The sequence below is a fragment of the Xenopus tropicalis genome, chromosome 2, assembly GCF_000004195.4.
Source record: "Xenopus tropicalis strain Nigerian chromosome 2, UCB_Xtro_10.0, whole genome shotgun sequence".
Taxonomy (NCBI): domain Eukaryota; kingdom Metazoa; phylum Chordata; class Amphibia; order Anura; family Pipidae; genus Xenopus; species Xenopus tropicalis.
In genome coordinates, this window is record NC_030678.2 from 44610881 (window position 1) to 44626137 (window position 15257).

Sequence of the window (15257 nt, forward strand, 5' to 3'; positions counted from 1 at the left end):
AAAGTCATTTATGTTTTAATTTCCTTATATCAGACATACTTTATGTGATGTGTGTTCCCTGTAGGATTTCCAGCTGGAGAACTTCAAAAGCCTTTCTTCTGGGGAGTACAGTATCCACGGTATGAAAATCAATATGTCTATTCAGAATGTCCTATTGGTTGGACTTTTCTTGTATTAGATTGGTTTCAGCTCTTTAAATACTGGGTTTATATCATCTGTATAAGTGCTATTGAAACCATGAACAATATGGAATGGCTTTTTCCTCACATGCTATTGGTTGTATTTTTCTTCTGTTTGACTGGACTGGCGGGACACCAGGAGAAAACCCGATGGGTCCCAGCTTTTGGGCTCGAGCAATCATAAGGGCAATCCCGTATGAGTTTGCTAGAGGAAAAAGTTTAGCAATTTCCAATTTCTCTGAACAAGCTTTTATAACAAAGAAAAACTTTGGCATCCAAAACCTAAAAAGAGGTTTTTCTTCATTATGAAAATCTACAGAAACCTAAAAGTTTTTCTTTGTTATGAAAGCCCGTAAATTTATGGAAACCTAAAAAGTGCAGAAGGTTTTCTAAGTTACAAAATTCCATTTAGAAAATGTACAGACATTGCCAAACTTTTTCCTTTTTTTTTTTTTTTATCCGGACATTGCCAAACCCAGTGTGAGTTACCCCACTCTTACAGGGTTTCCTTTCCGATTGCTCGAGCCTAAAGAGTGTAACATGTTTAAATGATATAGACATTTTGCTATAACTTGGTTTAAAGGCAATCCTATATTTCCTTCCCTTTATTTTTTCTTCATAAGCAGTTTTGAGTATTGAACTGTGTATTGAACTGCTGCTGTGGAATGTACCCATGAGAATTTCAGTAATTGTGTTTGTTGTAATTGGAATTGTTGTTTGCTGAAACCCACCCCCAAGACCCAGGGTTAGGAAGCACTTGCATCACCGGCATTATCTGCAGCCTTCCGACTGAATCTATGCCTACAATAATTCAGCCACAAGTGTGTAGCCAGCAAAAGGGGGCGCATCTATGCACATTGCACTCATTTTGTTATTGGGGCCTTCTGTGGTTTTTAGGAGAATGTTAAAAATGAAAGCAAGACCCAAATGGCAGTTCAGTTTTTTAATAATCGTCTATATTAGACTTTTAAATCTGTGAAGCTGGTGATAAAAATAATGGTCCTTTTAAGCATTTACTGCTCTTCCAATTTTACTTTCTGCAAAGAAACACATTTGCTTGCCTTCCTAATTGGAGCCCACCCTTAGCAAGCCATTATAAAGTAAATTGTTCCTTATTAGCATAATACTGTTTAGAAATATGTGCAGACCTGTCTGTGCCTGCAGTAACACAGAGCTAAAGTTCAATGTCCCTTATTTTAGAATTTTGCAGTCACAACATTTTTTCATTAAAGGCTTAATGAGCCAGTTTTTCAGTTTTCCATCTGCATTATGTGCAGAAGATACTCTGGCTTCTAAACTCTCTTTCTTATTCTTAATGTTTAACTTAACAGGGATAAACAGTAATAACTTTGATGTGGCTCATTTATTAAAGGGTATATTATGCTTTCTTTAAATTTTGTGTGCAGAGTTATTTGCCTGCAGATTGCTTTCTACTGCTGGGGGCACATAGAAACGTGCAAAAATATCTTTCTTACTTCATAAAGTGTCACTGACACTTTTCTATGCTTACATTGTTACATTTTTTGACTATCTGTATAGATATACACTCAGGATTAGTGATGAGCGAATCTGTTCCGTTTCACCGAAAAATTTGCGAATCTTTCAAAAGATCTGCGAAACAGCAAAAATGTCATGCGGCAAAAAAAATTGTCGTATTATTTTGTCGCCCGTGGCTATTATTTTGTCACACAGCTATTATTTTGTCGCACAGCTATTCTTTTGTCGCCTGTGGCTATTATTTCGTTGTGCGGCTATTCTTTTGTCGCCCGCGACTATTCTTTTTTGACGCCGGCAACAATTTTTGGACGTGTGGCGAATCCATGCCTGCCGAAACATTTCGCCCATCACCACTCAGGATAAAAAACAGTGCCCTACACACCTAGCAGTTAGCATCTTAGTGTAAATACCTTGAAAACAGTTGCATGTCCCACTTTGTTCACCAGTTCCAATTATACAGAATCCAGCCCTCTTGGATAGCACTCTATAAACAATTAAAATGCCTTTATTAATAATGGCACTGGCACAAAAACCAACATTGGGCCCATGTTGGACTTTTATCAAGCTTGAGTAGTAAAGTAGTGTCCAAGAGTGCTGAAAGTCAGTGCTGTACCAAAGAGGAATCAATTTTGCTTTATTACTACTGCATCAAATTTAACAATTAAGTAGCTGAGCAGAATAAACAGATGCACTGAGCTTTAACGCCTATGGTATATGCTATATGTAACTAAATGCATGAAAATACCCCACAACCATCTCCAATAGTGTTATTTGACAATTGGCTGTAACCACCGGTTTTGTTGTGTGCATTTTTGGGTCATTTAACAATTTTATAGGCAATTAACATTATTTTAATTATAGCGGGTAAATTGTTGACGGCATCAGTTAAATCAATTAAAGCAAGTCCTTTATAAGCAAATAATTTTGAAAAATGATTTCCATTTTCTCTGTAATACCTTGTACCGTATATACTCGAGTATAAGCCGATCCGAATATAAGCCGAGGTACCTAATTTTACCTAAGAAAACTGGAAAAACTTATTGACTCGAGTATAAGCCTAGGGTGGGAAATGCAGCAGCTACTGGTAAGTTTCAATAATCAAATAAATAATAAAAGGACAATCAGTGTAACCCCCTGTGAACTCTTTATAAATATATCATGTTGGCAGCTGCAGATTAGGGAAAGGTGGATGGAGGATCCTTTGAACCTCCTGCCTTAAAGAGTTACAGCACTGCTGATAACTTCAGGGGAAAAAAAATACTACAGCAGCAGACAAAAGCAGGTTTTACTATGGGGCTAGGTTAAATGAATAAACAGCATGGAGTTGGAGAGAGAAAAGTTTGCCTCATAGTTTTCATTGTTTAACCTTTTATTATTTTTTTTTAACTGCCCCCTCTGTCCCACTCCTGCCTTTCCTGTCTCTATGCCCCTCTGTCCCACTCCTGCCTTTCCTGTCTCTATGCCCCTCTGTCCCACTCCTGCCTTTCCTGTTACTATGCCCTCTCTGCCCAACTCGTGCCTGTCCTTTCTCTGTGACCAGTCTGTCAATTCCTGATTTTCAGCCTCACCCCTTGTATCATTTTTGTTTAAGAGGACAGACTGTATTAGACTTTGCAGTGCTAGTCTTGCAAGCTGAAAAGCAAAAATGATAATTACCCAACACAGTATTGTACTTTTAGTTGATATATAATTAGAATTTGAAATAATCTGGTTATAATAATAAAGGTTACAGCCTTTAGTGCACCATGTCATTTACCCAAAGCAGTTTTGTCATCCACTGTGTGCGCTCCCTTCTGCGCTCCCTACATAGCCGTTCTCTGAGCTCTCCCTTTGTGTCATGTAACTCAATGGCATGCGCTGCCGCTGCGCACCCACCCCCACCACGGGCGGGCGGAGAGAGGGACGGGCGGTCTGAGCACGAACGCACACACGGCCGTCCAGGGGGGGTGGGTGTGCAGCAGCAGCGCATGCCATCGAGTTACATGACACAAAGGGAGAGCTCAGAGAACGACTATGTAGGGAGCGCAGAAGGGAGCGCACACAGTGGATGACAAAACTGCTTTGGGTAAATGGCAATGGTGCACTAAAGGCTGTAACCTTTATTATTATAACCAGATTATTTCAAATTCTAATTATATATCAAACTCCCAGCCCACAGTTTACCTGTCCCTGGCACAGATGTTTCGAACAGTGCGACCCAGCCCCTGGCCTCACGCGCCATGTTATTGCAGGATATCCCCGAACTTAGAGCACACCTAGAAATTACCATATACACTCGAGTATAAGCCGATGGGGCCTTTTTCAGCACATTTTTGGTGCTGAAAAACTCGGCTTATACTCGAGTATATATGGTACTTGTTCCTAGCTAAGCTGCATGCATCTATATTGGTGGTAAAACTGGGTTTATTTAATGTTTAAATAATTTTCAACAGACAGTCTGAAGATCCAAATTACAAAAAGATCCCTTATCCAGAAAGCCCAAGGTCCCAAATATTCCACATAATAGATTCTATATCTTTAATGCAGGCCTGAACTGACAATCTGTAGATTCTGTAAAATGCCATCTTGTTTTCCCTTTAATAAATAAGTGATATAACTCATATTTATTTTTGGATATCTGCTATTAGCCCTTGGAATTCCATAGCCACCAGTCTGTAGACAAAACGCTAAATGAACTTATACACCTTGGTGTTAAGCATTTGCCAGTACACACAGTCTGGCTGATTAGAACTGGCAGTCTGATGATCCAATTTCATCTTTGATATTCTTTTGCAGCTTCAAGAAAATGAATAATTAAAAACAAATCCTAGCAGGATCATGATCAGAAAATGAATGATGCCAAGAATAGTGACTTTTTGCTACTAAAAATTACAGGATGTTGGACATTTTGATGCGTTTTTATTGCTGCATGTGTATGTATTTATACATTGTATTTTGAACCTTTAGATCACTGAGCTATGGAGCAATAGGAGTAATTGTTGGGCATGAGTTCACACATGGATTTGATAACAATGGTAAATATCTATCTTTTGCTTTCTAATATAAATCTTCAGAGCTATTGATATTGTTGTGATTACTTTAGTGACCAGAATGGAACTGAAGCCTGTCGATGAAGAATAAAGATGGCTAGAATAACATACCATCAGATTACCTTACAACTGTGCTATGTAACACTTTCATTTTTAACAAACCAGAAATGTTATTATGACATTTTAATAGATAAGGTTTTACCTAATTTAGAAAGAATTGTAAAAAATTAAGGCAATTAGGCCAAATGGCCAAATCATTGACCAGTTTTGCCAGATTTTATGGCAGTTAATCAAAAATGTGCATCATACTTGTGACCATGAATCCATTCTACTCAGTCATGATATATGTGCCCATTTGATTATCTAACTAAGCCATGATATAGTAAATGCAGATGTTTTATTATTTAAGGGCGGAAATATGACAAGGAAGGTAATTTGTTTTCTTGGTGGACAAGTGAGTCAGAAGAAAGGTTCAAGAACAAAACCCTATGCATGGTGGAGCAGTACAATAATTATTACTGGAAGCAAGCAGGATTGCATGTGAGTAAGCGTTTAAACTGCCCTATAGCCTCATTTTTTTAAATTTTCCCTATGGATTTTTAAAAAGAACAGAATCAATTTTTTTTTTCCTCAAGTCCCTGTGAAGATATTTCTGGCACAGCTTGCCGTTTAAGTACTAATAAAGCAATTTTGGGTGTTTTTTTGATCTTAGATTTTCCTAATGTGCTATTAGGGCAACATGGAAAAATGCAAAAAATAGAATGCAAAAAAAACCCCACAAAAAACCCCACAAGCTGTCATGTTTTTCACACTTTGTAGTCTATCCCATGCTTATTGCTTATAGGTACAACTTTTGTGTTAAAGAATGGAGTGCCAGTTCGATGAGTATGGCACTGCTTTTGTTTGGCAGCACATAATCTGTAAATGAGTACTAAGAGGTATGATTTTGCAACCCTTAGTGCTTTAGTCCTTGAACCAAGGGGTTTCATAAATGACTCTGTGCCAATTGTATAAATCCAAAAAATAGGAAAAAAGCTTTAGCAGGTTTATTGCAAAACATTTATTGTGGGTAGTGGTAACTACCACTACCCACAATAAATGTTTTGCAGTAAACCTGCTGAAGCTTTTTTCCTATTTTTTGGATTTATACAATTGTATTTCGTTGCAGCACAGAGCAACAACTAGGAGCTAAAGCTTTTTTTCGCAAGTATTTTATACAAAGGTCACCAATCATTTTTTATTTTTAAAAATGTTTTTACTTTTTATTTTTGACTCTGTTCCAATCTAATTCACAGGACCAGTTAGCACAAATGTAGGTGTTACCCTGTCATACAGCTAGGCCACCCTCCAGAAGGGTTCACTGAAGACACTTGTAATTAAAAAGGTGCTGTTTTTGAGTATTAAGGCCCCCATACACGGGCCGTGTAGGGGCAGAAACGAGCGGGCTGGCTGACCGATATCTGGCCTGAAATTGGCCAGATATCGATCGGCCAGGTTAAGATTCAGTCAGATCGGGGGCCGCATTGGCTCGTTGATGCGGTCCTCGAACCGACTGCCCCATTGCCGCCTACATAATCCGGTCGTTTGGCCCCAGGGCCAAATGATCGGTTTATTTATTTTTTTAACTTCAAGCTCCCCGATATCGCCCACCCATAGGCGGGGATATCGGGGGAAGATCCGCTCGCTTGGAAGAAAAGACCACTAATCAACATACTACTGGTTGCTTAACAGGATGGAAAGGAGAAAAACAGTGAAGTATTGAAATACACAAAAGAAGTATGAATTTAGTGGAAACTGGGAAATAGTTGGGTTTCGCAGTATGTTTCCTCCCTCAGGCACATTATCTGGTCGGGTTGCTTCCTAAGTGTAACAATGAAATAATTGACCTATAAAAAGAGTCTGTAATAGGCAGGTGATGCTTCAGTCTGTTTGCTATTTCTTGCAGTAGAAAAGACTTTAAGAAGATTATGTTTTTTTAATATGTTTATTTAAAATATGATTGTCTGATATCCTTTATCTTTTGCTGGCTAGGTTAAGGGAATGAAGACTTTGTCAGAAAACATAGCTGATAATGGTGGAATAAGAGAATCTTTTCGGGTATGCAAAATTATACATTTTTATTATAATGTTTATTCTAATTAATCTAATCTAATTAATTTAATTAAAACAAAAACTCTAAATATATCAAATCACACATTTACAGTTGTGTGTCAACTTTGCTTATATGCACGTACTTCCTTGTCTTATTTGCCTTATTAATTACTTCCTTAGCACTTTCATAGCACTGTTTCCTTTCTGCTTTGAAGCCCACTGTCAGTGTTCATTTTAATTCCTTCCATCCTTGTTTTCCTTTCTTCCTTTGTTCTTATAATTCTTTAGACTACTCAGAAATACATTAAAAGCATAAGGAATTTTGCTCATTACTGTCTTCCTTTTTGGAGGAGTATTGTAAAATGGCTTACAACTACCCAATTCAGCTTTCTAAAAGCCAACAACAGTGCATTTAAAGTGATACTGACACAAAAAAACTACTTTTCAAATTATGAATATACATAAAAAGCTACCTATAGGTCGTGTTGACGGTTTTTCGCTGACAGGTTTGCTTTTGTAAGTAATTGTTACTTGAAGTTCCTAAACCTGACTGTTTTGCCAACCTGACTGTCCCTTTCCAACCTGTCAGTTATAGCTCCTAATGCTAACAGATAAATATGGCCGCCCCCTCATAGAGGAACAAAGGATCAGACAGGTAATGTAAACGCATCAGGCAAATATTTTTATGGCAAAATTATAAAGACAATGTTATGATAGATGTAAAAAAAAGATTTACTTTCTGGTGTCAGTATCTCTTTAAGCATATACAAATAAAGTGATTATTAACTTAATCTTACTATGGTAAACTAAATGCCCCAAGATAAAAAAATGAACTTAAGACAACTACAATTTTGGGAAATATAGAGCCTTTGGTGTGGTTACAGCTATTATGCCCTGTTCTCCAGTCTTTATAGTTGGTATTAAATTAAAGTTTCTCTCCAGTATATAGGAAGCAGATCCCTTGGGGGGCCCAAACTCTGGGGGTCTGTTTCCCCTATAGAAACTCTACTGCTGGAATTTTTTCTCGTCCGCTGCAACCTATTCACGCTCACACAATCAGTTGTGGGGGGCAGGTAGGTTTCTGTGCACGGTGGTGCCCCCCAGAATTTTTTACTGTGTGAGGCCAGCACCATGACATTACACTGCTGATTCTCACTTCTTAAGGATACTTTGCAATAGTTACAAACATGTTAGGATTGGATCTGTGATTATAATATTACATTCAATTAATCATTTTGTTCTTTCAGGCATACAGAAAGTGGATTGAAGATTTAAGGAAAGGGAAAGAAGAAATGCTTCTACCAGGCCTAGACCTCAATAATAATCAGCTCTTTTTTATAAGCTATGCTCATGTAAGCCATTGAGAGAAAGTACTTCTTGCCTCCAACCTATTCTATCATCTGCTACATCACTTTACTCAGTTTACCTTCACATACGGAAAAGATGTTGGTCTAGGACTATTTAAGCTCCAAAAGAGTTTGCTGAATATAATAAAATATATAAACACATGCATATATATATATCAAGACACTATTAGTATGTAAAAGGGAGACTATCATGACCATTATCCCTGTATACTATGGGGCTGATTTACTAACCCACGAATCCGACCCGAATTGGAAAAGTTCCGACTTGAAAACGAACATTTTGCGACTTTTTCGTATGTTTTGCGATTTTTTCGGCGTCTTTACGAATTTTTCGTTACCAATACGATTTTTGCGTAAAAACGCGAGTTTTTCGTAGCCATTACGAAAGTTGCGTAAAATCTTGCGATTTTTCGTAGCGTTAAAACTTGCGCAAAAAGTTGCACTTTTTTCGTAGCGTTAAAACTTACGCGAAACTTCGCACCTTTTTAAGTTTTAACGCTACGAAAAAGGCGCAACTTTTCGCGTAAGTTTTAACGCTACGGAAAAATCGCAAGATTTTACGCAACTTTCGTAATGGCTACGAAAAACTCGCGTTTTTACGCAAAAATCGTATTGGTAACGAAAAATTCGTAAAGACGCCGAAAAAATCGCAAAAAATACGAAAAAATCGCAAAATACCGATCTTTACGAAAAAAACGCAATCGGACTCATTTCGACCCGTTCGTGGGTTAGTAAATCAGCCCCTATATGTGCCCAATTTCAATTTTGCAACTTTCATCTTTTAGGTATGTAGAGAAAGGTTACAGAAATGACGGAAATAATGTTATTATTTACAATAATAATAGACATGATTCAACAGTGCATTTCTGATAATTATATTGCTCTTCTCTTCCTTTTTTTTTCTCAAAAAAATCTCCCAGCTGTCCTGGCAACTTTATAGATGAGCTTCTCACTATAATCTTAGTGGAGAATTCTGTCACAATGGTCTTACATTTTCAAAACTGCAGTCATTTTAGTCTTAAAGGGGAACTATCGGGAAAATTAAAAATAAATATAATCTTCATCTCATGGAAATCAGAAATGTTAATATATAATATAAAAATATAATCAAATACAAATGCTGCGCCGTTTCTGTAATAATCAAGTTATTCTTCACTGAGTTTAAGCAAACCCGCAAAATCAATCAAGGGTGCAGTAAATGTAAATGAAATAGTCAAACAATTATTAATACAATGACGAATACATTTGTCTAGAATATCCAGTGGATGCCAATAATCTGCCTTCATTTCAGATGTCTGTCTGTCTTTTAGGCACCACTAAGACTTGTTTTTAGTGATGGGCAAAATAATTGAGCAGACATGGATTTGCGGTGAATTTCCATGCTTCACCATTTTTTTTGCCGCGCAACATTTTCACCGTTTCACAAAATTTGCCAGTTTCTGTAAAAAGATTCACAAATTTTTTGCAGAAGCAAAACAGGACAGATCCGCTCATCACTACTTTTAGTTTTTTTTTTTAAAGCTTATTTTGAAATGTCATAATCATGTACATCCATTTATTTAAGGACGATATGTAATAAACAGAAATTACTCCCACCATCTATATCAGCTTAATTAACTGAACTTAGATTTGTATTTATTTGGCCTTTGTGTTTTAGGTGAGATGTAACAGCTTCCGTATTGAATCTGCAAGAGATCAAATAATGAATGGCGTGCACAGTCCCCCCCAATTCAGGTAACATTGACAAACTAATCTGACCCATCTCTAATTTTCTTCTTTTGAATTTCTGCAGAATAACATTAAAGGAGAAGGAAAGGCTAATAAAGAGTTAATCTCAAGCTGCAGGCATACCTTCAGTTGTCTCAATAGTGCCCTTAAGTCTCCCCATATTTCTCCTGTTCAGAAGATCTAAAGCCAAACAGGAAGAAAAAACGCTGAGCTGTGTAAAGAAAGTTCCCATAATGCCTCGCTCCTGCACAGACACCTAGACCAAGTGTACATGCTCAGTTAGTTAGAATAGGGGGCTGATTTACTAACCCACAAATTCGAATCCGAATTGGAAAAATTCCGATTGGAAAACGAACATTTTGCGACTTTTTCGTATTTTTTGCGATTTTTTCGGCGCCTTTACGACTTTTCGGAAATTATCGCGACTTTTTCGTTACCAATACAATTTGCGCGAAAAAACGCGAGTTTTTCGTAGCCATTCCGAAAGTTGCGATTTTTTCGTAGCGTTAAAACTTGCGCGAAAATTTGCGCTTTTTTCGTAGCGTTAAAACTTAAAAGGCGACGTTTTGCGCAAGTTTTAACACTACGAAAAAATCGCAACTTTTTGCGCAAGTTTTTATGCTACGAAAAAATCGCAAATCGTATTGGTAACGAAAAAGTCGCGATAATTTTCCGAAAAAATCGCAAAATACCGATCATTACGAAAAAAACGCAATTGGACGCATTCGGCCCGTTCGTGAGTAAGTAAATGGGCCCCTAAGAGTCAGCTTCCTGCTGATTGGCTCAGATCCACATTCCTAAGGGGGGGAAATTAACTCTTAGCATTCTTGAGGGAGGGGGGAGCAGGAAGCTGCATGTCTCTGGCACAGGAAAACTAGTCTTTTTACAGAGAAGTCAGTGCAGCGTTTCTGTGAGTGCTTATGGCTGTATTTACATAGACCTTTCTGATAAAGCTTACTTAGTTTTTACCTTTCCTTCTCCTTTAAGAGGCAGTGAAATTAGAGCTCACCACAATTAAATCCATCACTTTGTATTTATTCCTATAGGAAATGTATTTCTTTAATCAAATGATGAACTCTAACTTTCACCCATTGATAAATCCACCTCTAAAAATCTCATAGGAATGAATAGCGAGAGGTGTTTACTATAGTGAGCTCTAATTTCACACTTTGTAATCGGCCCCTATGTGTCAGAATCACTTTAGGGATAATTTACAACCACAAGTGCAATAAGCAAAGTGCAATTTCTGCCCACAATGTATGGTTTTTTTTCAGTTCTAGCATCATCACGGTAAAGTGCAGTACTACATTTGCTGCATCAAAATGAATACAATTACTTATTATAATAATTTGTGTTTATTATTATATATGTTAGATTATTTATAGATGTTGGTTATTTATTTTTGAATCATTCTACATTTTGATTTCTGATTTGGATTTTTTAGCACTAAATGTGGCAGCAAAAAAAGTTGCGACTTTGCCAAGATTTACTATGTATTCAACAATGGCAGATGTCCCTTCCCTGGAGGGGATTCTTTGCTTCAAAACCTTAGAGGTTTTTGGATTTGTGACACTGGCCTTTTTGTGCGTCAATTCGAAAAAGGAGAAGTTTTTTGGTGCGACAGTTTGTAAAAGACGCAGTTTTGTGACTTTTCTGCAACTTTTTCCCACATGTACTTTTTCAGACTATTTAGTAAATGTCCTTCATTGCTGTTGCTGAACTCTGTGTAGCTGCCACACAGGGTAAAGCCTTAGCAGTGCACCAAGAAGTCTTATAAAGGTGTGCAGCTGGGGGTTTTTTTATAGTGAAAATATCAAATAATGAGGTAATATTCCCAGTACCCAATACATTTAATTTATGAGGCACAATGGGATTTTCTCAAGTCACAACATTTTATAATTTCTAGAAATGGTTTATGTACAATACAGAGACATGGCCAATAGCTGAAATGATTCTATACAAAGAAAATATAATTTATAAAATAACTATACTTATAGGTTTTCTTTTTCTCAACAGGGTAATTGGTGCAATGAGCAATTTTGAAGAGTTCCACAAAGCTTTTAGTTGTCCCAAGGACTCAAAAATGAACAGAGGGGCTAATTCTTGTCGAGTTTGGTAGAAAGAAAGATTACTTCTTATTTTTCTTCATATAATAAAAGGACTTATCTTTGAAGTGCTTTAACTGCTGGTATTTTTTTGGAAGTGAAGAAGATAATCCGCTTTTGTGTTTTACTTCTCTCCAGCAAAACATATTGATGTAGTTGTCGGGATTAAAGGTTTTTGCAGTTTCAGGATAAATATGCACATGGAATAAGCTCTGCGCTGATCATTTCTTCAACCGAAATGTGGGATTTTAAAACTTTGGAAGTATTTACAAGATGTAGGGTAGCAATTTTCAAATTCTTTGATTTTGCACTTGTAAGTAGCCTATTTATCTCTGTAGGTAATGTAGATATTGAACTGAAAGTATTGTGAAGTGAGGTTTTGAGATTAATTAGGCTGGAGTGGAGGAATAATGATTTTTTTGTATAATAATATCATTTCTTAGCCGTAAGCAAACTTTTGTGATAAAGTGCAAAAAAGAAAATACATTTCATAACTTTTTATATTTGTTTAAACTTGACGGGTGTCTTTGGGTTGCCAAAGATAGGCCAATGCACACTGTATGGCTTCAAATAGTGCCCACTGACATAAGTATAATATGTCATTAACTTGTTTCTAGTGATGAGCAAATAACTTTGCATGTGTTCGCTGCAAATTTTCGCGTTTTGCCATTGGATTTGTTTCTGAAACGGGCAACATAATGCGCCGTGGAAAAATTTGGCGCATGTAAAAAGAATGATGCACGTAACAAACATTTTTTTGGCACACGTCATTTTCACCATCTCACAAATTTTTTGCCGTTTCACGAATCTTTTGCAAGATTCGCAATTTTGGTGAAGCAAAACGGGACAAAATTGCTCATCACTACTTGTTTCCTTCCATTTGTATTAGTTGTGTGTCTGGCTAACCTGACAGTCCATGTGCACTAGAAGGGACATGCTGGAGGTACTATGATGAGCCAATATAGATTAGGAAGATTATTTTACTCACAAACACAGGCAGAGAGCTAAGGAAATTGTCCAAGATAAATTTCCAAGATAAATTACCTTTCCCTCAAAATTTATGGGGGAACATAAACCCAGTTAGTAAACTGCTGAACCTGGCCATTAATGATGCCCTTATGTATGGTAGAAATAATCATGGGCATAAAGCAATGCTATATATGAATATTTGGCACATATATATCAATTTGCCTACTTAATACTACTTACTTATGCAATAACTTTTTTAGTTAGATATTCCTTATGTGATTTGTGATATGTGAATGTTTTGAAATTAGTGATGGAAAGCAAACTATTTTTCAATGTAAATGCTTCCTTTCACTTCATAAAGGAATAATAACACTAAAAAATGAAAGTATTTTAAAGAAATGAAAATGTTATGTACTGTTGCCCTGCATTGGTAAAACTGATGTGTTTGTTTCAAAAACCCTATAGTTAAGGAATAGTATAAATAAGTTGCTGTGAAGCCATAGGGGCAGCCATTCAAATGAGAAAGGGATTAGGTTACGTAGCAGGTATCAGATTAGCTCTGTAGAATATAACAAGCCTGTCCAACTGGAGACCTGTGGGCTGGATGTGGCCCTTAGTCTACTTAAAGGCTCCATAGACATAGGGGCTGATTTACTAACCCACAAATTCGAATCCGAATTGGAAAAATTCCGATTGGAAAACGAAAATTTTGCGACTTTTTCGTATTTTTTGCGATTTTTTCGGCGCCTTTACGACTTTTCGGAAATTATCGCGACTTTTTCGTTACCAATACGATTTGCGCGAAAAAACTTAGGCGCAATGTTTTGCGCAAGTTTTAACACTACGAAAAAATCGCAACTTTTTGCGCAAGTTTTAACGCTACGAAAAAATCGCAACTTTCGGAATGGCTACGAAAAACTCGCGTTTTTCCGCAAAAATCGTATTGGTAACGAAAAAGTCATGATAATTTTCTGAAAAAATCACAAAATACCGATCATTACGAAAAAAACGCAATCGGACGCATTCGGCCCGTTCGTGAGTAAGTAAATGGGCCCCATAGACTAGGGTCCTTGAACATGTTATATGAAAAATAATCATCCCACTAAACGTAGTAAATTGGGCAGCACTGAAATATAATGGTGTTCTACAGAGCTTATCCTTTTATCTGCTATTTAGCCTATGCCATTAAGCCCTTTTCAATTGCCTCCATTGCAGTTTGTGCATATACACAATATAATGATTCTGAAACAGATCAGTTTTACCAGTATAGGCCAACTGTACATTATATTTATTAAGTTAAAACACTTTCATTTTCTGGTGTTACTGTTCCTTTAATAATACTCTTCTTATACAGAAGACTGGAGCTGTACACTTTAAAATAATGGTGCAAATATAGACTAGGTACTTTCTAAAGTTAAAGCTTTTGAAGAAATTATTGACATAGATTATCAAGCCACATCGTAATCTGAATGTCTCTTGCTTAAACCATTTGAATCCAGTGGAAACCAGTTGAGGCCCTCTCATTATACACTGTAGTTGTAGAAATATGGTGGTATTTATTATCTGGAATGCTTGGGACCTGGGGTTTTTGGAAAAGGGGTCTTCCTGTAATTTGGATCACTATACACTTGGACTACTTAAGAATACACAAAAAAAACGCATAGGCTTGTTTTGCAGGATTTATGCTTCCTTGACTACCAGGTTTTTGTTTTTTTTAAACTTATTGACAGGAAGTTCTTTTAAAAAAGAAAATGGCAACTGTGTATTTTGGAGTTTTCTGGGAAAATGTATAATACAGTGATCCCCGACCTTTGGCTCCGGAGCAACATGTCGCTCCCCAACCCCTTGGATGTTGCTCCCAGGGGCCTCAAAGCAGGTGCTTATTTTTGAATTCCTGGCTTGGAGGCAAGTTTGGTTGCATAAAAACCAGTTGTACTGCTGAACTGAGCCTCCTGTAGGCTGCAAATCAATAAAGGGGCTACCAAACTGTCAAATCACATTACTTGGCATCCCCCAAGAACTTTTTTCTTGCTTGTATTGCCCCCCAGAGAAATTAAAATAAATTCTCTTATTGGCATTAATGGATAGGATTCATGCAGGTATAATGGTTACATAAGAAGACTCCATTCATGGATGGAGTTTAATGCAATGACCAAGTTATTCTTTGTTTTGTATTGCTGCATGTACCAGAGAATATTACTGTTGTACTTGTAATGCTATTTTAATGTATACATCACTGGCTGTGTATTATGAAAAAGCCTACGGGTCTCATAATTTAATTTCCAAACACGA

General features: G+C 36.9%; 1 protein-coding gene across 1 annotated transcript in view; it reads left to right on the forward strand.

Moving 5' to 3' along the window:
* Nucleotides 1–12069, forward strand: part of phex (phosphate regulating endopeptidase homolog X-linked) — a 119954-nt gene extending 107885 nt beyond the window's left edge. Inside the window, exons 16-22 of the mRNA XM_004911661.4 lie at nt 65–119; nt 4623–4690; nt 5115–5245; nt 6737–6802; nt 8044–8148; nt 9821–9897; nt 11908–12069. Of these exons, the coding sequence (XP_004911718.1) occupies nt 65–119; nt 4623–4690; nt 5115–5245; nt 6737–6802; nt 8044–8148; nt 9821–9897; nt 11908–12010 (605 nt within the window). The 3' untranslated portion in view covers nt 12011–12069. The remainder of the gene's footprint in view (nt 1–64; nt 120–4622; nt 4691–5114; nt 5246–6736; nt 6803–8043; nt 8149–9820; nt 9898–11907) is intronic.
* Nucleotides 12070–15257: the final 3188 nt, after the last annotated feature.